At 48.3% G+C, this 25,631-nt stretch overlaps 9 protein-coding genes across 9 annotated transcripts; 7 read left to right on the top strand and 2 right to left on the bottom strand.

Moving 5' to 3' along the window:
- Positions 1-671: 671 nt before the first annotated feature.
- On the bottom strand, positions 672-1,334 carry J4E87_010297 (uncharacterized protein; the record flags this gene model as incomplete). Its single annotated transcript, XM_049381871.1, has 2 exons — positions 672-1,088; positions 1,137-1,334. 2 exons carry the CDS (start codon positions 1,332-1,334, stop codon positions 672-674), a joined length of 615 nt encoding a protein of 204 aa, XP_049228438.1.
- Positions 1,335-2,023: 689 nt separating this feature from the next.
- Positions 2,024-3,721, bottom strand: J4E87_010298 (uncharacterized protein; the record flags this gene model as incomplete). The annotated part of the gene is made up of 3 exons (XM_049381872.1): positions 2,024-2,257; positions 2,307-3,449; positions 3,557-3,721. 3 exons carry the CDS (start codon positions 3,719-3,721, stop codon positions 2,024-2,026), a joined length of 1,542 nt encoding a protein of 513 aa, XP_049228439.1.
- A 269-nt stretch (positions 3,722-3,990) lies between these two features.
- Positions 3,991-4,920, top strand: J4E87_010299 (uncharacterized protein; the record flags this gene model as incomplete). The annotated part of the gene is made up of 1 exon (XM_049381873.1): positions 3,991-4,920. One exon carries the CDS (start codon positions 3,991-3,993, stop codon positions 4,918-4,920), a length of 930 nt encoding a protein of 309 aa, XP_049228440.1.
- Positions 4,921-5,313: 393 nt separating this feature from the next.
- On the top strand, positions 5,314-7,210 carry J4E87_010300 (uncharacterized protein; the record flags this gene model as incomplete). Its single annotated transcript, XM_049381874.1, has 4 exons — positions 5,314-6,353; positions 6,402-6,610; positions 6,661-6,727; positions 7,132-7,210. The coding sequence occupies 4 exons, from the start codon at positions 5,314-5,316 to the stop codon at positions 7,208-7,210; spliced, it is 1,395 nt and encodes a 464-aa protein (XP_049228441.1).
- Positions 7,211-7,287: 77 nt separating this feature from the next.
- On the top strand, positions 7,288-8,550 carry J4E87_010301 (uncharacterized protein; the record flags this gene model as incomplete). Its single annotated transcript, XM_049381875.1, has 3 exons — positions 7,288-7,682; positions 7,735-8,155; positions 8,209-8,550. 3 exons carry the CDS (start codon positions 7,288-7,290, stop codon positions 8,548-8,550), a joined length of 1,158 nt encoding a protein of 385 aa, XP_049228442.1.
- A 673-nt stretch (positions 8,551-9,223) lies between these two features.
- J4E87_010302 (uncharacterized protein) lies at positions 9,224-11,041 on the top strand (the record flags this gene model as incomplete). Its single annotated transcript, XM_049381876.1, has 1 exon — positions 9,224-11,041. One exon carries the CDS (start codon positions 9,224-9,226, stop codon positions 11,039-11,041), a length of 1,818 nt encoding a protein of 605 aa, XP_049228443.1.
- Positions 11,042-11,805: 764 nt separating this feature from the next.
- Positions 11,806-13,320, top strand: J4E87_010303 (uncharacterized protein; the record flags this gene model as incomplete). Its single annotated transcript, XM_049381877.1, has 1 exon — positions 11,806-13,320. One exon carries the CDS (start codon positions 11,806-11,808, stop codon positions 13,318-13,320), a length of 1,515 nt encoding a protein of 504 aa, XP_049228444.1.
- Positions 13,321-14,956: 1,636 nt separating this feature from the next.
- On the top strand, positions 14,957-16,662 carry J4E87_010304 (uncharacterized protein; the record flags this gene model as incomplete). The annotated part of the gene is made up of 3 exons (XM_049381878.1): positions 14,957-15,257; positions 15,322-15,416; positions 15,493-16,662. 3 exons carry the CDS (start codon positions 14,957-14,959, stop codon positions 16,660-16,662), a joined length of 1,566 nt encoding a protein of 521 aa, XP_049228445.1.
- Positions 16,663-17,527: 865 nt separating this feature from the next.
- On the top strand, positions 17,528-19,350 carry J4E87_010305 (uncharacterized protein; the record flags this gene model as incomplete). The annotated part of the gene is made up of 3 exons (XM_049381879.1): positions 17,528-17,536; positions 17,570-17,881; positions 17,932-19,350. The coding sequence occupies 3 exons, from the start codon at positions 17,528-17,530 to the stop codon at positions 19,348-19,350; spliced, it is 1,740 nt and encodes a 579-aa protein (XP_049228446.1).
- Between the last annotated feature and the right edge of the window lie 6,281 nt (positions 19,351-25,631).

Here is a 25,631-nt window from a genome sequence, read left to right on the forward strand (position 1 = left end):
AAGTCTCTTCTTCGCACGCGCAAAGATCGAGCGAGACATCCATCACCTCCCCATCTCCCCCCCTCCGCCCTCCCCTGGGTTACTACGTACCGACACTCCCCACCGTACAATCAATCCTCGGACTCATAATCTTATACCAGCGATACGTCCGCTCAACCAACCACCTAGAATTCGGTCGGCTCCATGTGCGGCAAAAAGGATGCGAGAAGGCGGCGTCGGGTGTGAAGTATTTGTCGATGGTTGCGCGTTGGAGGGAGGGGGGCGATTGCGTGAGGAGGTGGATGATGGCGGGTATTTCTTTGACTGTGATGCGATGGGACGGGTTGGTTAGCGGGATGCGCGGTGGAGGGATGAGGGAGAGGGGAGGGAGGGTTGGAGAGAAGGGGGCGACGTACCTGGGTCTTCCATTGTATATGTATATGTGTATAGGGAGGTTATGGGGGATGCGACGGGTGTTTGGTGGGTGAATGCTTTGGGTTGTGCAAGGCGCCGAGGTTTGACGCGGAAGGACAAGGGTGGAACGCGCTTGTGTGACGTCATCCCCGGATTCAACAAGTTCACGATGCAACAACGATATCGTGGTAGGATGTATGATTATTATTCATTTGTCTCTTCTTCATCATGGTTCTATCTCTTCCCCTTTCTTGGAATATCATAAGGGAGAGATGTATCTACTGGCTCCTATACTGCTGGATCTCGGCCTCGTCAAGATGCCTCAGCTTATTAACATTCGGCGCCTCACCCGTCGCAATCCCCTTCGCCAGCTCAACAAGCCCGCCAATCTGCGTCCGCTTCGACACAGCGTACTGTGCGGTGCTGACCTTGACGCGGATGATGCCAATGCGCGGGTCCTCTGGGCCACCGTCGTGCTTGCCGTCACCGAGATCGCCAATCCACGCCTTGAGCGCGGGAGAGTAGTGCTTGCGGACGACGTCACGGTCTGTCTCGATGGAGGCGTGGCCGGAGATGGAGGCCCACTCGCCTGAGTTGTTGATGAAGCCGACGTTGACGGACTTGTGCTCCTTGAGGTCGTCCGTCTTGCCGGACTCGGTGTTGGTGTGGAAGAGGAGGTCGAAGCCGTGGCCCTCCTGTTGTTTGTCAGCACTGTCTTGAGTAGTCAATTGGGTGTGCTGTACCTTTGCAGCTACAGCCATGGCTCTTGAGGCCAAGAGGTCGCTGTCTGCGGCCTGTGTGGTCAACAGGCAGAACTTGGTCTTGTCGACGAAGTTAAGCAGGTCCTCGCACTTCTCCTTGAGAGAGGGCTCCTCGAGGTTCTTCTGGGTGTAAGGGTCGGCCATCTTGGAGCCGGTGTCGGTGTTGCTGAAGCCAGACATGGTGATGGTGGTTGTAGAGAATACGCGTTGAGCGGCGTGGTTGTTTGGTAGCTGGGGAGAAGGCGTCAGCTTCTGCAGGCACAATGTTCGAGGAGACCTTCGCGCTGTCCTTGCGATGCACTGAGAAAGGAAACGAGAGGAAAGCATACCTTTGGAGGGGTAGTTATCGGTAGGCAGGTAGTGTGTGGGAGGGGAGCTGAGAATGTCGCGCGACTTTGTAGGACTTTGCCAATGATGTCATCAGTACCACCACCACGCGTTTGGGAACCACATCCACCCCGCTATGTATGTGGGGTAACTCCTTTTGGCTGTCACCGGCACCGGCTCCTGTTGCGGATGGTCTAGTCTGTAGTTCAGGGTCTTGCGTCATGTCATGCTTCTTTGGGCTAATGACCAAGTTCTAGATGCTTAGTCGTTCCTGTCACTTTGATCGACGCATGAAGATGAGATGGTGATATTAACCTTTTAGGTCTGCTGCGCGTCTAAATGAGACACATCGTACTCCACTCCGTGACCCCGTCCCATGCCATGCTGGTATCTCGTAACAATAGCGGACAATGTACCGATTCCAGATCCCAAGCTAGAAATGAAGATGTGGGCTAGATCCTACACCATGCCAATGTCCCGGAAATATGACCCAAATTTCAAGAGGCTAACACCCCTAGTGACAATGTCTGACACTGCGCACTCTATGCGTCGGCGGCAGTCTCCTTGTCCTCGATCGTGGCCTTCTCGAGGTCGTCAGCAGCGTCCGCTGCGGCGTCCTTCTCCTGTGCAAGCTCAGCCTCGGCGGAAGCGTCGCCGTTGACGGCTTGGTTCTTCTGGGCGGGCTTGCGGGCGGCGTCGGTGCTGCCGTTGGCGGCGTCCTCTGCGGCCTCTTCAGCCTCAAGCTTGTCAATCTCCTTCTGCGCCTTGGCGATGTTCTGAAGACTTGTTAGCAGCATCCCCGCAGTGGTATGTAGAATGACTCACCTCCTTGGTCTTGCGGTCCTGGTCCTCTTTCCAGTGGGCAAGCTTGGCCTGGAGCTTCTCGACGGTGGCGGGGACTTCGTCCTGGCTTGATGGGGGGTCGACGCCGACCTTGGCGAGCTCCTCGATGATGCCAATGTTCAAGTTGAACTTGCTGGCAGCAGCGCCGCCCTTCTTGCCCTTCTTTCCCTTCTTGCCACCAGTACCAGCCATGTAGCTCTCCTCCTCGGTGTCCTTCTTCGATATGCGGGTACCCTTGAGGCCCGAGTCGTCGACGGTGCGCTGGGCGGAAGCGGCGAACTTGCTGGCGGCGGTGGTCTCCTTCGCAGGGAGTGCGGAGGGGTCGAAGTGGCGGATCAAGCCCTCGCAGGCAATGATCTCGTCGCCGTAGGCAGGTGCGCTGGCTTCCTCGAGTCGCTTGGAGGCAGTCTCCTTGCGCTTGCCGGCGACGTACTGGAGCTGCTCGAGGCGCCTCTTCTCGTTGCGGATCTTGCGCGCCTCGAACTCGTAGTTCTTGAATGCGCGGAGTTGCTGGAAGTAGTTGTCCTTGAGCTCCTTGCGGGCCTGGTACTTCTCCTGCTGCACTGCGCGCGCCTTGTCGGTCTCCTCGCGGAGCGACCTCAGGTTCTTGAAGGCCTCGTCTTGCTCAGCCTTGAGTCCGTCGAGCTCGGTCTGGAGCTTGGTGTACTTCTCGGAGAGGGCCTTGTTCTCCGGGTCGTCGAGCAGCTTCTTCTGCTCGGCAATCTGGGCCTTGATGTCGTCGATCTTCTTCTGCTGGGAGTCGAAGCCGGAGAAGTTCTTCTTGGCCTTGTTGAGGGCGCTGATCTCGGCCAGGGCCTTCTTCTCGTCGACGAGCTTCATCATGCCGCCGTCGACCTGCTTCTGCAGACGGGCAATCTCCTGGTCCACATCCTCGGCCGACTTGTAGTTGGACTTGCCCTTGGCCGTCTTGAGCTCGTTGAGCTGCTGCTTAAGCTGCTCGTCGAGCTTCTTGATCTTCTCGAAGATGGAGTTGCGGCCGGACTTGTTGCCCTGCTGGGTGGAGCGGATGGCGTTGAGCTCCGTCTTGAGCTCCTGCTGGCGCTTCGCGTTGGGCGAGTCCTTGTTATTGGGCTTGGCGAGGTCGAGCTTGGCCTTGCACGCGTTCTGGCCGTCGTTAGTAATTTTCCCGGATTGAGTGGTGGTGTGCGATGCAGCCACCCGTCAGCTCGTGGCCGTGCGACTGCGCGCACCACACGGGGACATGGACTCACCAGCTTCTCCTGGGCAGCGGCGTGCTCCTTCTCCAGCTTGGCGAGCTCCTCCTTGTACTTGTCCTCGTCGGGCTTGTCGGGCTTGACAACCTGCTGCTTGGCCGGAGGGGCAGCAGCGCCGTTGGTCGAGGCCTGGGCGGCGGGTGGAGTTGCGACGTCGGCCATGTTTGCTGTGCAGTCAATTGGGTTGAGGGCTGACTGGGCGTTGCAGCGGGGGAGAGAGGTCTGCAAGAGCTGGGTAGACCGCCGAGTCGTGAATGTGCAGGCGAGGCGTGCAGGCGGTGGGAGGACAACTATTAAATTCGAGGGTCTCGAGTGAACCACGGATGCTGGCAACTTTTCCCGATGTTTAGCGGGCGGGCTAGTGTGCCGCCCGCAGTCTTGACCCTTCACTCGGGGCCTCGAACACCAGACGCACACACCAAACCACGGCTATGGCGGAACAATCGCGGGGCAGCATCCCCATTCTGCTACTCAAGACCAAGTCAGTGCCCAAAGACACGTATGAAGAGCTTTTCCTAGAACTCGACAACGGCAGCTATGCGCCCGTCTTCGTGCCCGTCCTGGAGCACAGGTTCAAGCAAGATGCCCTGCGTGAGGTGCGCCAACATGTCACCAATCGCGGCTTCGTGCCACAAGCGCAGCAGGGTCTCGCGACATATGGCGCGCTGATTTTCACCTCGCAGCGTGCAGTCGAAGCCTTCAGCGAGGTTGTCGAGGAAATCCGTAGAGAAGGCGCCCTCGACATCGACGACCTGCTGCCAGAGAGTCTGCCGCTGTACGTAGTAGGCCCAGCTACCGCTCGCGGACTGCGATCACTGGGTCTTAAGTGTCCAATCCTGGGAGAGGAAACCGGCAACGGCGAAGCTCTCGCTGGCTTCATCTTGCGGCATTACAATGCCCTTCATCCAGGTGTTGCGAATCCACCCGTACTGTTCATGGTCGGCGACAAGAGGAGGGATATAATACCAAAGACCCTGCAGTCAGAAGAGCTGGATCCAAAAGAGAGGGCGCGAGTAGATGAATTGGTTATATATGAGACTGGAGAGATGCAGTCTTTCAAGGAGGACTTTTCGACCATCTGGCGCAGAAACGCGGATCAGGGCTCAAAACGGCAGTGGGTCGTTGTATTCTCTCCAAGCGGATGTCAAGCGATGCTTGAGAGCCTTGGGCTTTTGGAAATGGAGACTGGGAGAGCCAAAGCTATTGCTGGTCAGAGAGACATCCTGATATGCACTATCGGTCCGACCACGCGCGATTATCTGAAGCAAGAGTTTGGCTTCACTCCTGATGTATGCGCTGAGAAGCCAAGTCCGGAGGGCATCGCCGACGGCATTCACGCCTTTCTCGAGAAGTACGAATAAGCAATGTCGTTTGTGGCTTCGTCTACGTGGACCGGGGTGCGCTCGATGAGAGGATGTACGATACGAAGGCATTGTATAGCTTCGATAGGTTTGCTACATCAAGCGCGTGAATGCGCGACGCTATCTCACGCGCTCTCAAATCCTCGCTCATGACCGCTCGCGGCTTCCATCTGATGGTCCAACGCTGCACGTGCCTTCCTGACGCGTCGATGTGCTAATGACTGCCATTGACGTCACCATTTCACGCGACGCGCCTGCCACAAACCACCAGCGCGCGCAAACATCCGCCCCCTTCATTACTCCTTTGCTTTGTCTCCCATCCTTCTCTCATTCTTTCACTCATATCTTCAATAATCTACACCAATTCACTCAATTGACCTCACTGCATCCACAATGGCAGGAACACGCTCCTCTGCACGCAACACCGACGGTGGTTCCAGCCCAGCAAAGGGTAACGATGTCGCAGCCGGCACCAAACGCAAGCCCGAAGTCGAGCCGTCTCCCAAGCGCGACCGCAAGGCGTCCAAGAAGCAAGCTACTATCGAGGAGACAATGGACACCAGCAAGGAGTCTGACAGCGAGATGAAGGACGCCTCGGATGGGGGTCAAGACTCCAGAGATGTAGAGGAGGCCGAGAAGAAGGCCGCGGAAGACCTCGTCGATGCGAGCGATGCGACGGCATTGGCCAATGGCGATGATGACAAGCCTGCATCAACCGATATGGAGACTACCGACGACCAGGCGGAACAAAACACCGGCGCCGCCCCCAAGGCTGAAGAGACTACACAGACAGAGAAGAACGAAGACAAATCGGACAACGCGACAAAGGAGACTGGCGCAGACGGTGAAGGCGCGATCGAGGAGTCCTCCCAGCGCGCAAAGCAAATGCCGTCCAACATCCTCGAGAAGGGCGTCATTTACTTCTTCACCCGCAACCGCGTCGGCGTCGAGGAATCCGAGAGCGTTGGCGACCTTCAACGTACCTTCTTCGTCCTCCGACCAATGCCATCCGGAGCCAAGCTGGGCGACGGTGCCCTCGCCGATGATAACAACATCCGACTGTTTGCGCTGCCCAAGAAGGTCTTCCCCAAGTCGCACAACGATAAATTCATGGCATTTGTCGAAAAGGCGAACACTTCCATCAAAGAGCTGAAGGAGAGCTTCTTTGGTGCAGACGAGTACGAGACGAAGACACAAGGCAGCCGACGCACCGAGCCTGTGGCACCGGTAGCGGAAGGCGTGTACGCCATTACGCGCACTGAAGACCGGACTTGCCATCTCGTATACTCCACCACCATACCTTCCGAGCTTGGAGAAGTTCAGGAAGACCTAGGTATCAAGGACCAGGGCAGCTTCGTCATGAGCGTCAAGAACCCTGAGCGCAGCGGACCGGCTTCCGCCCAGCTTCCTCAGAAGCCCGACTTTCCCAAGGAGTAAGTGATCCCAACATGACATCCTGGTTCATGACTGACCATTGCCAGGTTCATCGAAGAGTTCCGCGGATTGGCTTGGGTCGAAGTCAAGCCCAAATACCTCGACTATGAGTACTGCCAGATCCTGCTCATCGGCGAAAAGATGGAGAGCGGCGTCGAGCCAACCACCAAGGACCAGAAGCACGACAAGGAGACCCCGCAAGAGGAGATCGAGAAGCTTGAACACGAGGATGAGCTGCGCGTCGAGCATCTTCACGGTACGTTGTTCAACCGCTGGCAAATGTGATGTGTGCTAATGAAGCTTCAGGCGACGACTCGGTCTACGACGACCTCAAGATCAGCAAGAAGGAATACCCGCAAGTCGCGACGACCTGGTGAGCTCGATCTTAAGCGCGGCGTTACGCGATATCAACGATCTTCTTTCGCATTTACTGTACAACATCTGGGTCATCGGCGTTCAAGGGCGCGGTACATATCACGGCATGACCTCTGGCACGGAGTGTCGGATTTAAATGATCAAAGGAACTGATTGTAGGGTTCGGCTTTGCCCACGGCTTTGATAGCACCGAGTCGCAATATCATAATCGATTTCATCCTTCACCTCCCAATGAGCGCCGCTGGCATGCAGACCTTCCTTCATTTTTTTTCATCACGCTGAACTCAAAAATGGTAGCTCGGTTGAGTAAGCCGATTGGGCGGTGCTTTGGGCTTCTGTTTGCGATGGCAGCGCTACAATCTCCGCTCATCGCTCACTGATCACCGCTAACAAGATCGCTAGCCTCATCACCGCGAAGCTGGTACTGAAAACAATCCGCCCCAAACTCGACTTTCTCTATCTTGATCTTGTACCTTACTAACACCTTCCTTACACCAACGACCCTTTGTCCCATATATCGCCGCATCTCTCCCACGGTCTTCAACATTCCACATCAACATGCCTCCCTTCCCGAAGTCCATCGCCGAGGACTCCGCGTCAGTCGTCTGGCTCCTCCAATCCTTCACCATTGGCAAGGAGCAGAAGACCACTGGCCCTACATTTCTCTTTCTGGACCGCGCGAACGCCGAATTCGGCTTCGTTAGCACCAACCACTCCGGCTTTGCGACCGTTCTGCGCTTCCCCGAAACCAACGAGCCAATCTACTTCCAAGCCAAAACCGCACGCGCAGCAGCCTGGCGAGACAAGAGCAAGAAAGTATCGATCCTGTTCCAGCATCTGCAGGTAGATTTGGAGTTTGCGTCACCAGACCGAGCTCGCAGCTTCCTCGATGTGCTAGAGGACATTGCGACGGCGGCTGGCAACCATTTCTTCTACAGCTATGAAGTTCCACAGTATGTGTCATTTCGTGTTAGATGCTGTGGCTGGGACTGATGTTGATGATAGGAAGGTCGCATTCGTCAAGCCCGACTTCGACATGGAACAGCAGGGCTTCACGAGCCGAGCTCCGCAACCTTGGATGGCGGTTCCGGCTGATGCTTCCGAGTGGCCTCGCCTACGGAAGACGGGGGAGTGGTCCGACTTCACCGTCGTCGCGGGTGGTAGCCAATTCCGCGTCCATCGCGTCAAGCTTTGCAAAGAGTCATACTACTTCAGAGCAGTATGCAGCGGCGGCTTCTCCGAGACCGCAAAGCAATCCATCGAACTCCCAGAGTCAGCACAAGTCGTCTTCACTCTCCTGGATGAGATGTACGGTGTCTACAACCCGACCACTGGTTCCATCTTCACCAACTTCGCGCTTCGTATGGAGATTGAGAAGGAGCTCATGATGAACCAGCTCCTTGATCTCTTCATCGCCGCGGACAAGGTAACTGCTCTCGTACCTCTCTTTCCCTACCTTCATACTAACCCCCAACCCAGTACAACCTCGAACCCATTAAGCGCCGCGCCGCCGAAGCCATCATCGACCGCCTTCCCTTCATAACCGATCCTCTCATGATCGTCGACCTGGCTACATGCATCTACCACGAGCAATGCCCAGAGAACGACCGTGGACTGCGCAAGGCTATCATCGAGTGCGTGAGGATGCGCATGCCGGCTATACTGGAGGATGAGAGTGCGTGGGAGGAGTTCTCGGAGAATAAGAACGTGCTGAGGGCTTTTCATGTCTCGCAATGTGAGGCGGGTGAGGGTGGTGGTATGATTGGAGGTGGAGGTGGAGGTGGAGGTGGGATGATGACGCCGCCTGCTACGCCTAGGTAGGGGCTTGTTTGAGAAGAGGAGGGGAGGGTAGTTTAAGGGGTTTGGCTACTGGTATGTAGGAGGATTGATCTGCTAAGAGGTAGTCAGGGCGGATGTACTTGCGGTCGGCACTCGATCAGATGCGTTTGATGCAAAGGCCTTGATTCGCTTTCGCTGGACTGTCGCGCACCCTTCAAGTCCGCTTCGAAGGGCGATCGCGATTCTATTCACTGTACCTACGGGCCTTTCTTCTTGAGCGGGTGTATTCGGCAGAAGCAACATTTGCCCACTAGTAGCATGCCCAGCTCGCGATAGCTATCAGTCCTAACTGCATTTAAATATGATGGTTCATGTGCGATTGCGAAAGGCATGGCTTTGAACGGTTGTGATGTGTTGTGGGGTATTCAGCAACCGATCCGGCCTAGACCGGACACGAGCACCGTCTCACCTTCCCGTGTTCGCGAACGCGTGTCTTCATCTCCAATCTCATCAACTCACGGCTCAGTCTCCATATTTCAGGCAACACCGCGCCGCCATGAACGCAATACGCATTCCGACCATGCCATGAGCGTGCGCACAGGATATAGCAGCAAGAGACTTTGATCGCCGTGACGGGTCCCAATCAAGTGAATAGGACCACCAAGCACCAAGAGAGCATAACCAAGGAACACCTAATCGAACAACTCAATTCAACATGGCTTCATCTTGGCGACAGAATGGTGAAGAGCGGGGTGCCTACACGACTGTTGCGCAGACCGAGACCGCAAGTGCAAACCTCACAGTACATGGCAAAGACGTCGCAAATGAAGACGCGGACGCCGTTCCCTTTGAAGCGCCTGTTCACATTGGCTCCATACCGACAGCAGAGGATCTGCTATTTCTGCCTCGCGTAGCGGATACGTTGCCATATGGCGCTTTTCTCGTCGCCGTTGTTGAGCTTTGTGAGCGCTTCGCCTACTACGGACTCTCCGGGCCCTTCCAGAACTACATCGCCAACGAATACAACGACCCCAATGGCCTGCCTGGCGCTCTTGGCTTGAAGCAGAGTGGTGCGACAGCGATGACGAACTTCTTCCAATTCTGGTGCTACCTCACGCCTTTATTTGGCGCCGTTGTTGCGGACCAATATCTTGGGAAGTATGCGACGATCAAGTGGTTCAGTTTGGTGTACATGGTCGGCATCGCGATTCTCTTCGTTACCAGCTTGCCGTGGGCGGTTCGAGGCGGAGCCGCATACCCTGGACTAATTGTCGCGATGCTGGTCATCGGCCTGGGTACTGGTGGCATCAAGAGCAACGTGTCGCCGTTGATCGCGGAGCAAGTGCGGTCCAACAAACCTTTCGTTAAGGACTTGCCCGGAGGAAAGCGCGTCATTGTCGATCCGGAGATTACGGTGCAGAGGATCTACATGATATTCTACATGTGCATCAATGTAGGCTCGATCTCTGCGATCGCAACGACTATGTTGGAGTTGCATGTTGGATTTTGGAGCGCATATCTTCTTCCATTGATCATGTTCTGCGTGGGCTATGTGGTGTTGGTGAGAGGGAGGAAGCAGTACATCATCAAGCCACCTCAAGGTGGGGTGATTGGGAACTGCTTTCGCGCCCTATACATCGCCGCAAGAAACGGCGGAGATCTTGACAAAGCGAAAGCATCCGCTCAAGGGCACGGAAGAAGCAGGTCAAAGGTGACTTGGGACGACAAGTTTATCGACGAGTTGAAGACCGCGCTGATCGCATGCAAAGTCTTCTTGTTCTTCCCAATCTACTGGCTCTCGTACTCGCAGATGCTGAACAACTTCGTCTCGCAAGCCGGTCAAATGGAGTTGCATGGCCTTCCGAACGACATTCTTCCCAACATCGATCCCGTCACCATCATCATCCTAATTCCGATCATGGACCGCCTCGTCTATCCATTCATTCGTACGCGACTACACATCGCATTGATGCCAATAACGCGCATCTCTCTCGGCTTCCTCATGGCCGCGCTCGCCATGCTCTACGCAGGCGCTCTCCAGTCAAAGATCTACGCGGCACCACCTTGCTACTACAGTCCATCGAACTGCGACGCAGGAAAGATCAGCGAGGGGAAGTTCAAACCAAACGAAGTCCACGTCGCATGGCAAGCCCCAGCATACGTGCTGATCGCACTGAGCGAGATTCTCGCTAGTGTTACCGGCTTGGAACTGGCATATGCGAAGGCACCGGAGAATATGAAGAGCTTCATCATGAGTCTCTTCTTGCTCACCAGCGCGGGTGGAAGCGCTCTAGGTATCTTGATTGCTCCATTGGCAAGAGACCCGCACTTGCAGTGGTTGTACTTTGGATTGGCGTTGATTGCCGGAGTCGCGGGCGTCGTGTTCTATCGCATGTTCAAGGACGTTGATGACGGCCCTGCGGCGAAATTGGCTGATGTTGGAGAGTATGAGTTGACTGGGAGAGCGAGCGCCGACGATGATGGGTATTACAGCGATGATGCAGACCCTACTCAAGGCTCGCAGCGCGCCTGAAGTACGACAGCTTTAGGTAGACCATCCACCTGCATCCACCCCCAAAGCCATAAGCCGGCCGCGCTTCCGCTCCACCGTTCAACTCCACCCTTCCGCGCAACCCGTCCTTTTCTCTCCCTTAGCTTGGATGCCTAAGCTGACATCCGTGTGGCATGCTGTCGGATCTTCCTGTGCGACCAGCTGTTTCCTAGAGGCGTGATTCTACCACCACTAAGTTTTCATTGCCACAAGGGCATTTATAGAACATCATCGTCAATGTTTTGCGCGCAAGACGGATGACCTCGAGTGTCTGCTGTGTAGAGACCAAGAAAAAGCATCGCCGAAAATTGGGGCGCGGCAACCTGTTGATGTCATCGTTCATTATCTCCGAAAACCGCTTAACAGCGCCAAAACCCTTCACATTTCCACTCACGACGCGACCGTCCGACCACTCTGACCCATCAGCATCGGCTTGTCTGTGTGAATGGAGTCATCGCAGTTCAACTCATCGGTTACAATTCAGAAATATACAGTTTCGAAGTCAGAGCTGACGTTGGACCGACCTCTATGATTCGATGACGCTGTGGATTTATGCGGACGCTCGGTTGGCGCCCTCCGCGGAATGACGAGCTCCGAACCCTTACCAACCATGGCCTCGGCCGAACCAATTTCATCATCCGCGCAGCAGTGTGGCTTGAGTAGTCCTATGTATAACGCACCAAGCCGTGGGGAAAGGCTTGTTTCCACCTGTGCCTTCTCCCCACACCCCATCCTCATCGTCAATCATGGAAAAGCTCGAGCGATTCTTGTCGCGGCCGACAGCGAAGCCATACAAGACCGGCGACATAGAAGCCTCCGAAGAAATACACCTTAACGATGAAGGGTTGCTTGAGTTCGGCCCCAATGATATCGAGAACCCTAAGAACTGGTCCACCGCAAGAAGATGGTACATCACCGTGGTGTCGGTCACCCTAGTTGTGAACGCTACGTTCGCGTCGTCCAGCCCCTCCGGCACGCTTGAGTCTCTATCGACAGACCTGCACGTCTCCACCGAGGCTGGGGGCCTAGTTATTACTTTGTTCCTTCTGGGGTACTGCGCTGGCCCCTTGGTATTCGCCCCGCTTTCGGAATTCTTCGGTCGCAGATACATCTTCTACGTTACCTTTACGCTCTACCTGGCCTTCAACTTCCTCTGCGCCTTCACGCCGAACTTCGGTGGGCTCCTGGTGGGTCGTTTCTTGACGGGTACCTTCGCAAGTGCCCCTCTCTCCAATGCACCAGGTGTACTTGCAGACATCTGGGGACCTCTCGAGCGTGGAAATGCAATGGCTGCCTTCTCCATGATGACTTTCATCGGCCCCTCGCTCGGACCCGTCATATCAGGCTTTCTCCAACTGAAGAAAGACTGGCGATGGTGCTTCTACGTTCTTCTCTGGCTGGGTGCCTTTACCGAGATACTCATGTTCACGATTCCGGAGACATTGCCCTCAATCGTGCTCCGCAACAAAGCCAAGCGCATACGCGCCATGAAGATCCCTGGCTATGAACAGGTCAAGGCACCAGTTGAAGTGACAGATAGGACACTCGCAGGCATGTTCCATGTTGCCCTCACCCGACCGTGGAAGATCCTCATCGACCCCATCTCCTTCGCCGTCGCCATTTACCTCGCGGTCGTATACGCCCTACTCTACATGCTCTTCACCATCTACCCCATCGTCTTCCAACAACACCGCGGCTGGAACTCCGGCGTCGGCGAACTCCCACTCATCGGCTCCGCCCTCGGTGCCGCCATCGGCGGCGCCATCATCTTCGCGAACACAGCCAGGGACAGAAAAAGAGCAGAAGCGGGCTACAAAGCCACACCCGAAGACCGTCTTCCTGTAGCGATGCTCGGCGGCGTCATGTTCCCCATCACAATGTTCTGGTTCGCGTGGTCCGCAGAGTACAATAGCGTTCACTGGGTCGTCCCTACTCTCGGCGGTGTCTTCCTCTCGACTTCTATCTTGTTGATCTTCGTCGCTTATCTCAACTACCTCACCGACACATATCTCATGTACGCTGCGAGCGCGTTGGCAGCGAATACCGTTGTGCGCTCCGCTGCAGGTGCTGCTGCGCCGCTGTTCACGCAGTACATGTTTGACGCTCTTGGTGTTGGGGGCGGTGGCTCGCTTATTGCTGGGATGGCTTGTGTGCTTGCGCCTATTCCGTTTGTGTTTTATAAGTATGGTGGCCCGATTCGGGAACGCTCGAAGTTTGCGCCTACGCCGGAGAAGAAGGATGAGGGGAATGGGGCGAAGTAGGAGGCGAGAAGTCACGCCAGAAAAGCGAGTTGATACATTTCATAGCTGTGAATCCGATTAGGGTTCCAATGTGATCATTGCTTTCCCAGAACGAAACGGAACTCACCGCATCTGGTTATTTCGATACTGGCTCTTGTTATCTTCCACCCGTGATACCGTAAGCGAAGTTTGTGAGCATAACAAAAAGAGATCTTGAAGAAAGCGGTATATTGTTCCCTGACTGCGTTTCTGTGAATAGCCGACGAGGATGTCCGATGTTGGCATGCTTACATCAACGGCATCCACCGGAAGCCGTTCTGTCGACCACCGAGTGCTATGTCGGCTCCATTTCGCCCGATCCTCAACGTTCGTGTCGGGCCGTGGACTTGCACCAGCAGCGCATCGTGTGCTTTGTTGTTGGCAACAGAGGACGCTCACGGGAGAGCCCGTCATAAGATCCTCTAGAAGGACGCGACTGGAGTGCGCGTGCTGGCCTGTCGTTCTTTATTATGTGGCGAGACATTCTGAGTTCGGCGACCTTTTGACTGCGCTCGTTGCAGCTGACGTTTGTGTTTCTTTGCGACAATGGGCGGCGGCGTGTTGTTGGCTTTAAGTGGCCTCCCGAGGTCGCGGTTGTCCATCTCCATTCACTAGATGCAGACTGGCCGGGTGCGCATCACGGTCAGACATACGGCGCGAGAGCTGCGTGCCTAAGGCTAGGGTTCTGGCACGAGGCCGACGGCGTTCATGTCCACAGCTGCTAGTCTTGGTATCTTGTGTGGGCAGATGGACCTCCGCTGAGGAGCGCGCCCGTCATCTCTACAAACCTTGGAAGGCGACGCGCATTGCGCTGACGCTCCCAAGCAGTACTGAGCGTCCGAACACGACGCCAGTGTCGGGGTGAGAAGGAACTTGCGTGCTTGCTATATTGCCAAACAGTCGTGGCATACCTAGCGTAGTAAGCAATTCAATGCCCCGGATGGTGCCGGTAGGGAAGAGCCAGCGTTCAATCAATGCGTGGATGTGGAACGCGGGGGATCTTTCCAGCGATCCTCCGTGATTGGTCGAGGACACGTTCCCCTGATAAATAGAGTGCGCCTCGAACCCAAACACCGAAGTAAAACCACTACTTTGCCCGCCTTGAGCCTCGTTCTGTCAGCTTTGTGCTTACCGGTCGTTCTTTCGGAAAGTGAGTTTCTTGGTTGCGCATCATCGTGGTGGCGCGCACAAGGGCGATGACGTGCGGAGACGCTGCCCAGGTGCAGCCTCGAGATGCTCGAGAATCTGCGCCTGCGATATGGCAGCTTGAGGAACCAGCGTGAACCAGAATCAACGCCCAGTTTGCATTAAAGACGTAGTCTATTCTTCGCGCTGTGCGAAGGTTACTGGAGGCATCGTTGTTGAACGACAGAGGGCTGACGTCGGAGACGGCGGTATGTAAGATTACCTGGACATCCTGGAATAAGGCTTGAGCCTCGGGCGACAAACCAAGCAAACTAGGTCTTTCGACATAAGATGATGGAATCGCCTTTCCAAGCGCTCGTTTCCTTGAGTTCTTCTTCATCCGCTCGCTTCAGGACTTTATCATCTCTCTACTTCGCCATACTCGCCCACCAACAGTCCTTACCATACCTCAGCCTCACCATCGGTTTCGACGATGAAGAACCTCTTGGCAGCGACCGTATTGACGGCCGCGACTGCTGCTACAGCCCAGAATGCCCCCTTCGTGCGATGTCTCCAAACGGCCCTTAGCAACGATACCAGCACTTGGATGCTACCGAATGATCCGATGTTCTTGCAGGGAGATGTACACCCATACAATCTCAACTACAACATTGTTCCGGCCGCGGTTTCATTCCCAAAGACGCAAGAGCAAGTGTCGGAGGTCGTGAAGTGTGCGAACGCCGCAGGAGTTGCGGTCCAGGCGCGCAGCGGCGGCCATAGCTATGCCAACTATGGTAAGCCTGAACCCAGAAGGACGACTTGCGATTAAGAACTTGCTAACACGAACGTCGTATATAGCACTGGGAGGGTTCAATGGCTCATTGGTGGTTGACATGAAGAACATGGCATCTTTCTCGTATAACGAGGGTGACCACACGGTAACTTTTGGTCCGGTAAGTGACTTCCTGACACTACACCTGTGATGAATGCCCTTTGTTGTACATGCGCTGACGTGCACACCTTTCACAGGGAAACCTCCTCGGCAACATCTCCGAGAAGCTTCTACCTCTCAAGCGGGTCATGGCATACGGCGAAGTAGCCGTCATCGGCACGGGTGGCCACTTGACCATTGGAGGTCTCGGAACGCTCAGTCGCCAGCTGGGCGTCGGAGCTGATCAAATCGTGTCAGCGCAATGTGTGCTCGCAAACGGCACCGCCGTGACAGCTAGTGCAAGCACGAACCCCGACTTGTTCTTCGCCATCCGAGGTGCCGGTTTCTCTTTCGCCATCGTCACAGAGTTCACCATGAAGACTGCGCCCGCCCCCGAGAATATCACCAAGTATGCTTACACCATCGCGGCCGACGACGCAAATGCCTTCGCAAGCACCTTCCAAAGATGGCAGAAGTTCGGCACGCAGAAGAATCTCGACCGCCGATTCTCCAGCACCATGACTCTCAGCCAGGGCTCGATGGTCATCAACGGCAACTTCTACGGCCCAAAGTCCGACTTCGATAAGCTGAACGCGCAGTCCATCCTTCCTGCTAATACCTCAACCGTCGTTGTGGACATCACCGTTGGCGAACTTCCGTTCCCCGGACTCGGCGACCCAGACCTGACAGCCAGCGGCAGCTTCCCCATCCCCTTCTACGCCAAGAGTGTCAAGACGCCCAGTCACAAACTGCTTTCGGACGGAGCCATCAAATCCATGTTCTCCTACATCAATGGCACCGAGAAGGGAGCGCCAGTCTGGCTCGTCATTTGGGATCTCGAAGGCGGCGCCATCGCCGATGTCCCGCAGACCGCTACCGCATACTGGCACCGCGACGCCGCCTACTTCATGCAGAGCTATGTCGTCAATCTTGGGGGCCCCGTCGCCGACGCGTCCAAGACGTTCTTGTCTGGCCTTAGCAGCTTAGTGCAGAAGGAGACGTGCGATGATGGCGCGTACCCAGGCTACGTCGATCCTGAGCTTGCGGACCCTCAGCAGGCCTACTGGGGCGGCAATGTGCCTCGCTTGCAGCAGATTAAGGCGGCTGTCGACCCTGATAATGTCTTCCGCAATCCTCAGAGTGTGCCGACTCAACACCAGGCTCAGCAGCGTCGTCAGGTCTTTGTAGGATCAGCGGTACAGTCCTACGCAGGGCAGTTCGGTCTGTTGGTTTCCTGCATTCTGTTGGCGGCAATCTTGTATATTTAATAGTACACAACCTGGAAAGTTAGGTGGCAGACTTTGCATGTCGTATTAGTAATAAAATGCAGATTAGGAAATTACAGCACCCTGCAGTGACCGTTGTATTCTTGGAGGTGGTCCCCCAAAGACCCAAATATATCGATTGAAGTGCGGTTGCGAGAATGCGAGGCGAAACTAATGATGCGATTCATGCGGGTTAGATGATGATTGTAAGCCTGCTGCGCTCGCGTGAAGTTGCATGCGGCGATTCGGGCGCTTGGGAAGGCACGTGCCAACATCCCAACACTTTGCCTCACCACCAACAATGGACCCGTCTCAACCTTGCCTCACCACTTGAACAATGCCCTGCGTGACAACGCATACCACCATCGCGACCAGACCGCACTCCAATCAGTGCTGCAACAAGTCTTCGCTAATCGTCGCGATGACAGCTGCGATGAGTCCATCTTGCCTGATGCCGCCGCTGCTGTGCCACGAGGCTTGACGCGTCGAATAGACCGGAAATGGCTTGACGCGCACAAGCTGCCTAGACTGTGTAATTTACATAAGTTCCCCTTACCGCGCCTGTCGCTATCGCAAAGAGAATAGGTGCAGCTTAGGATGTCTGCAAGAGCTGCCGACGACTCCATAGGCGGCAAGCCTGTTCACAGCGAACCAGTATACTTGCGACTGCAAATGCAGCCAAGAGTTGTGTATGCTGACGCAGACGAATGAGAGCCTGTACAGACCAGCCACAACTACCCCTCCGAAGCTGAACGGGCATCACGCCAGGCTGCATCATACACCGGAACCGGTGCCAGCTGGATCATAAAAGCGTCGCATCGCCTCATTTCCATTCCGCAGCGCAAGACAACCACCCACTGTCGCCATCATGTTCCATGTATGCGCTAGCAGCCTAGACGAAGGAGAGGAGGTGAACTTCAGCGGCGGTCTGGTCGAGATCGCGGCTCTGACTGCTGTGATCGGGGGCTCGACTGCTGAATTGATTGCTCTAGGGAATCGCGGCGCTTGCGGTTTGCCATGGGCGGCTTTGAGCTCCTTTGGGTCGATCTTCATCGTCAAAGCATGCATATCCGCCTGCACACCAGGATGGCTTCGAGATACCGTTGGTGTGAGAACCAGTGGCTCTGATAAGGCTATTGGGTGTTGCATGAGTCTGAGTAGGAAGGCAAACAGTCGCGTAGTCACTGGCAGTGCTGTTGGAGTGACGGTGAAATGGACCAAGGTAAGTCAAAATTAAGAAGCACATACGAGGACATGTCTAATCGACTTCAGACCAGCGAAGGTTCTACTTTGATAACCGCTGGGAGCGAAGATTTCGAAGATGTTTACGCTTTCGATGAATGGACGGCCGGCCCGTTGCGATCTTGTGCAGTAATGCAACCTGGGGAGCATCTACAAGCTCACGTCTACATGCGAGATCATTACTGGGAGATTGTACAACGCTCACAGACCAGAAACGACTGGATTATTACGTTTGCAACCTTGCTGAAGGTCGTAGAGATGTATCTGCTCTACCACTTCGGCTCTCGACGCGTCTTCCTGGTTACTGGAGTCATCTGGGCGTACACCTTCTTCTCGGCGATCGCGTTGCAGTTGTTTCACGTCGGAAGAGCTACAACACCTGGCGAGCAGTCAAGACATTTTGATGTCGTCTCTGGGTCGCTGCCTACACCGCAAGTGATTGGGGGAGAGCGCAGGATTCTCCTCGGGGTACCTGTCAACCTTCGCAGAGGTCGCGCGTGGCAGATATTCTGGATTATAGGCGCCGCCGTTTGCATTACTTCCCTTCTCGGCACATACGCCGTTCTTTCGAATGAGCCGGCCGTTTGTTTCCGGATCTGGCTTGGTTTCCAGGTCATCTGGCTTGCGCTTCGATCGATCTTCTTTCACTTCGCACAGCAGGTAGACGACATGAAACACATCATTACACCGAACATAACGGACGAGAACCGGCCACCCGAGTTAAGTTTGCGGCTACTCGGACTGGCGGTTGGAGTGTCGAAGCACCAAATTCTGAACCACCCCCGCGGCGTGCTTAGCTATGCAAACGACGCACAAGATCCCGTGATTATTGGGAGGCTCTTGAGCGACGCCAATTTGGAGTACACAGACTACTTCGAGCTTCCAACGCGTGCAGATTCAGGATCGGAGCTGGGCGTCACTGTGGTCGGCGTCATTGGTGACACTTTACTCTCAAGTGTCGCATGGCTCATGGGCTCGCCTCTGGCCGGAATGGATCTTTACGATTCATGTATTTTGGCTGTCCGTGTCTCTGGCGCGATACAACTGATACCGTCGTGTCGCGTGCTCTCCGGTCGCATCGCCGACGAACAAGTCCCGGACCCCGAGACGACGTTGCCTTCCAACTTCCGACCCAAAGGCGCAGCGAACGAGGGTTACAACATTAGCTGGCGGTACTGGATACCATGCGGCGGGAAGATGTGGTTGTGGTACAGCACACCGTGGGCGACTACCACAAAGGTCGACTTGGGTATCACGGGTACGAAGAAGATGACAGTCACAACAGGAGATGACATCACCAAAGAGCTCTTGTCCGGGACGTTGCAGATCAGTATGAGCGATGTACAAGCCGTTGAAGATGCTATCGCGCAGTCTGCGAGGGCGGGTACAATTCTGCAAAATATGTTAAGAGAAGATTTCACACGATTCGAGAAGAGCGCAGAATCGTAGCACGATAAAAGCAACGTCAATGCGGCCACAAGCATTGCTCCGAACCCGACCGAGCCCGACCGAGCATCATCCAGGCTGTACCCTATGACGGAAACTAGAAAAGGTTCCCCGTACGATAACTGCACAAAACGAGATACGAGATACGATGGTTTGTGGGGAAGTCCCCGTGCGGGGTACCCGGCTGCCCAGAGAACCCTTAGTTTCAAGAACGCTCCGACTGAACTGGCCAATGGTGAGCGGATATCTGCCGAAGCTACATCGCGTCGGTTACATTTGCACCGAGAGGCACCATTCCATCGGCTATTCCTTCTCCACCACCTTCCGACCATCAGTTGTTGTTGTAGGGACGACCGCTGGTTATAATCATGGTCCGGCCGCATTGCCAACGAAAGCCCTGTCAAGATCACCTCGCACGGAAGCAGCGATGGATCTTCTTCAGCGTTTTGCGATTATCACAATTCTTGTCAACCCATTGACGACTGCGTAAGGCTCTAGTGATACATACAGAAGACCGTCCACTTACATAATAGCTTCGTCGAATATGGCTCAATTGCACCTCAATCACACCTACAGCAATCTGCACTCTTATCATCGGGCTTGAAGCCGTGGACGAACGAAACCCTGATCCTATCGCCAGATAGCCTACTCGTTACACTCGACTACGGCACTGAGGTAGCCGGCTTCCCGTTCTTCCACGTTTCAGCAATTTCTGGAACAGTGCAGATCGAAGTAAAGTACAGCGAAGAATACCGTAGCGTGGAAGAGCCCTTCTCGGACGGGCCTTAGACATTCTCGAATAGACTATCTAACTCTTTCCGAGTAGAAACTTTTAACGTTACAGAAATAGGATATATTAAAAGCTTCTTCGTCTAAGAAGGCTAGTAATAGCAGACTGCACAGTTAATTACAAATAGCTCTATTATAATTAATTATCTAGAATTTCGCGTAATAAGCTTAAACTTAGACACTAAAATACTACTAAGCTGCTTATAGATATCTAATAAGACTTTAAATTGCGTTTTAGACCTTAGAGGTCGCGTTGCTTAAGTAGTATATATAGATACTAGAAATGCGCTATCTACGTAGAAGATTACAAATAAAAAAGTATATATCTAGAGCTAAACTAGTGCGCAATCTTCTCTAGAAGTTAACGTAGTTAATTACACACTAGAATTTAACGTAAAGATTACTTATAGTAGCGTAGACTAGAAAGTAGTAAGTGTAATACTACTACTAGAGCCTTACTTTATACTTATATCTAAATACTCTAAGTAGAACACGCTTATAAATACTAACTAAACTCTTTTACCTCTAAATACACTAGTGTTTACTACTAGATAGAGTCTAGTAAACTAGAGTACACTATCTATACTAGAAGCCTAGTACTTTACTATTAATATAACTATTAAAAAGAATATATAGTATTATATACGTATATTAATTAAGAAGACTAGATATTAGATAAGTATAAATAGAACTAAGATTACGTTTATATCTTTACCTCTATCTACACTTTTAAGAAACTTTAGTATACTTTCTTAATACTAAGATATATAAAGCTTTAGAGGTATATAGAACTAGATTATATATTATAAAGATATAACTATTACTACTAGAAATAGTACTACTATATATTAAAATTCTCTAATAAGTAAGAAGACTTTAGCTAAGTATTAGATTACACCTCTAGAATACTTAGTCTACCTAGATAGTGCTAAATAGAATTAGCTAGTCTAGATAGAAAACTTCTATTATACTATATATATTATTATAGCTTTATCTACTTAATTTAACTACTTTCTAGGCACTATTATATACGCGCTAAGCTTCTAGCTTAATAAAGGTTTATACACTAGCTTTACCTAGATCTCTATAAATCTTAGAGCCTAATCTTAGTATAAAGAAGTAAATATTATAAACTACACTAGGTTAGTAGACTACTAAAATCTATTCTTAGTAGAAATTAGCTAATACTTTTACTACACTAGAAACTATAATAGACTAAAACTTTACTAGAATTAGATTAAGAAACTTACTACTATAAGATTAGCCTTTATTAATCTCTTATCTAGTCTTATTAGAGGTTTTCTAGAAGTGCTATTACTATTTAGCTTTCTAGAGCTAGCTAATAGTAGTGTAATAACTAGTCTCTTTACTTATATACTTAAGAAGATTATACTACTTACGCTTATAATAAGTAATAAAAACTCTTTAATATAATACTTCTAAATAGCTATTAAGCTACGTAAAGCTCTTAATTATAAACTATAAAATAATTAGCTTAGAATATACTTTCTCTTAACTACTAATTAAGGTAACTTTTTCTTAACTAGTATTATCTAGGTAATTCTATCTAGTATAGCTAATAATATCTAAGTAGTATCTTTTATTATAAAGCTTAAGAAGCTTTACTTTATAGTAGACTATAAAACTATCTTAAGTAATATAAAGATAGATAACTACTAGCTAGCCTCTAATCTATTAGATTTTCTATTAGAAGCTTTATTTAAGTTAAGACGCAACTTTAGATTAAATAGTATATCTACTATTAAGTATCTACTTAATAATCTATAGAGTAGTATAGTTAATAAGAATAAGTATTACTCTAGCGTAAGTTAGAAATATATAAAGTCTAATAGTTTACCTAGTATTAATCTTTTTACTAGCTTAGCGTATTTATAGAGTATAGCTCTAATATATATACTACTAGAGTACCTTCTTAGTATTACTCTAACCTCTTTTAGATATAAATTAGTTTTTATTACTTCTATAATAAAGTTCTTAAACTAGTTAGAAGTTAGTAGAATAGTGCTAATATCTAAGAAACTAATTAAGATAGTATAGATATTAAGTAGTATAAGCGTTGCTTTTATAATTATTACACTAACTAGTATAGTAGCTATACTATAGTTACTAGCTAGCGTAACTATAGTTAGTAGAAGCTTATATAATAGATAACTTAAGCTTTCTTATAGAATAATAGAATTAAGAATAGATATAAAAAATAACTTATAAATAAAAGAAAAAAGAGAAAATTATCTATTATTACTATTAAGTTTTAAGTATATAATAATAGCTACTTTTATCTACGTAAGAGTTTACTACTATATATCTTTAGTTTTTAGGCGCTTTATACTAACTTTAATCTAGCTTCTTATTACTAAACTACTAGTACTAGTATATAATTACTTTCTTATTAAACTACTAATTTATCTATATCTAATTCTATACTTTATCTATTAACTATAGAAAATACTTAACTTTTATCTCTTTTCTATCTTTCTTAATAATACGCGTAATAAAGACTAGATTTTCTTTCTTTAAGAATTTATTAAGAAAAATAAAGTACTAGTTATTTATAAGCGTATTAATTCTAAACTTCTTCTTATCTATATCTTTAGCGTATAGTATTACTTATAACTACTTTACGTAATCTTTAGGCACTTTACTAAGCTAGAGTAAGATAAAGAAGAATATAATAAGTAGCTTAGTACTACTAGTAGAAGAAAGCTTATAAACTTTCTAGTATATAAGTAGGTTATTATAAGAACTAGTTACTACCTAGAAGTTCTAGTTCTTACTACTAGCGCTATAGTAGGCGCGCTTAAGAGTAGAGTTAAAATACTATAATTATTACTATTATATATATAGTTAATAGATATAGTAGTGCTAACTTTATTAGTAATACTTTTATTAAGAATAAAGAGCGTATAGAGAAAGTTAGATATATTACTTATATAAAGTTATAGTTATTATTTAAAAGTTAAAAAGCTATAAAGTCTATAGAGTTATTATTATAATAAAGTTACTATCTTAATAGTTTTACTCTTTACTAATATTACTTACGTTTATAGGTATATATAGTAAGATAGAGTAAATATCTATATAAGGTTTTCTACTACGTAGCTACGCTATACTTTATTCTTAATCTACTACTATACTATAAGCTTAGATATAGATCTTAAAACTCTAGAATATCTAACGTAGTAAATTATAGCTATATTAAGAGTATAGTTATATAAATATTATAATCTTTTTTAAGTTATATATACTTAGCTTTATTATATATTATTAGTAGTAATATAAATAGCTTTATAATTACTATCTTATATATACTAACTACGTATACTATTACTTAGCTTCTAGCTCTCTAATATTCTAATTTTCTAGATACTAAGATTATCTACGTATATAGCTATAATTCTTAAAGTAGTTAAGTATTCTTTACACTTAGAATATGCTAAAGCTATTTAATTTATTAGACTTTAACTTTCTAGTCTACACTAATAAATGTTTAGGTACTATATTAAGTATAAGTACTATAAGAGTATACTATCTTATAGAGAATATATTATATAGCTTCTAAGATATAGCTACTAGAATTAAAGTATTATAACTATAAGTGTAGAATACGCTAAGATAGATATAGTTTTATAATATATAGATATTAGAGAGTATAAAGATATATTACTATAAGAACGTAAAGTAGTTAGTATAGGTAAGAAAGTATATAAACGTTAGTTTAGTAGAAAAGAGTTCTATTATAGAGAGATTCTATTATCTAAAGTATTATATAAAAGTTTAATACTAAAAAGTATTAGTAAAAAGTAAGATAGTAAATTATAAGATAATTCTAAAAAGCTTTTATTAAAAGACGTTTACTTTCTAGATAATTCTTAGGTTATTAAAGATCTAATTTATATAAGAATATCTTATACACTAGTATAATAATAGTATTAAAAAGGTTATAGTATTCTACTTATATTTCTTTACTACTAGTATATTTCTTTAGCTTTCTAATATCTTATCTATTAAATAAGTCTATTCTATTACTAAATATATATTATATTATAGCTATCTTTCTACTACTTTAGATTTTAATAGGCTTAGAGTAGAGTAATAATATACCTAATATAGTAGTACTTAAAAGAGTAGATAGAATATTTATAAAGCGCGCTAGAAAGAATTATAGTAAATAGACTATAAGCTATATTAGTAGAGAGAGTACTTATAATAATACTTATTACTATATTAATTACATAGTTAGTGTTTACTAGCTTAATCTCTTTAAACTTAAACTAATTTATATCTATAGTAAGCTCTAGCTACTAGTATCTAGAATCTAAGTAGAATTATATACGTTAGGTCTACTAAGAGTAATAAGTTAGAGAAAGTATATAACTAATAGATATCTAGATACTCTACTAGAGGCAAAAGCTCTTATAGTAAGTTTCTCTTTAGCTAGAAGTTTAGTAATAAGATAGTAGGTCTAGATAAATATAATTATAATAAATAGCTACTTATAATATCTTAGTAGTTACTATTTAGTAATTTAAACTAACTAGCGCTAAATAGTCTACGCTATATAGTAGCTAATAAGAATTAAAATATTAGTTATAAGCTAGGTTATATTATAATAAGTAATAGTATAGTCTATAATAACTTCTTTAATATAGACTTTAATATTACTAGTACTAATTAGAGTAAACTTATATTTTATTAGCTAAATCTAAACCTAAGAGGTGTTTATAGTTCTAATAGCCTATAATTTAAGCTTATAGAAAAGATATTTACTTCTAGTAAGCTTAGTAGTTACTATAACTATAATAGTAATAATAATAAGTATATATTAACTAATATTACCTATATAGAGCTATACTAATATAGCATTAAATTTACTTATAATAGTAATATAATAATTAAGAATATTAAGCTTAGTAACTAGAAGAATAAGAAATTAACGCTAGCTTAGTGTAACTTATCTAATAATAATAACTTATATAATCTATAAAGTTTCTCTAATAATCTATAAGTAAAGCGCACTAGTAACTTTAGTACTAAGCTAGAATTTAAGTACTTACTAGTCTAAAAGAGTATTAACTACTTTAATTAGAACTTAGATATAAAGAGTAATAGTTATAGTCTATAGACTAGAAATAATAATATAAACCTAACTATATAACTCTTACACTTCTATAAAGTTATTAATAGTAGTGTACTAAATACGTAGAGCTTTAACTACTAGTTCTCTTACTATAAGAATATAAATAGTAAACTCTAGATATTTTAGTAGAACTATATAGTAAGATAATAAATAGTTTTTAGAGAAGATTTATATTATAGTAGAAGCGTTTAGAAAAGATATTTAGTATTATATTTAGTAATAGTATATATATAGATAATTATTTTATAATATATAAACTATATAAGAAAGCGTATATCTAAGTTTATAAGAGTACTTATATAAATACTAATACGCTAATATATAATATTATTAGTAG

This window comes from Alternaria ethzedia (genome assembly GCF_023757985.1).
Source record: "Alternaria ethzedia strain BMP 0044 chromosome Unknown scaffold_45, whole genome shotgun sequence".
In the NCBI taxonomy this organism is placed as follows: domain Eukaryota; kingdom Fungi; phylum Ascomycota; class Dothideomycetes; order Pleosporales; family Pleosporaceae; genus Alternaria; species Alternaria ethzedia.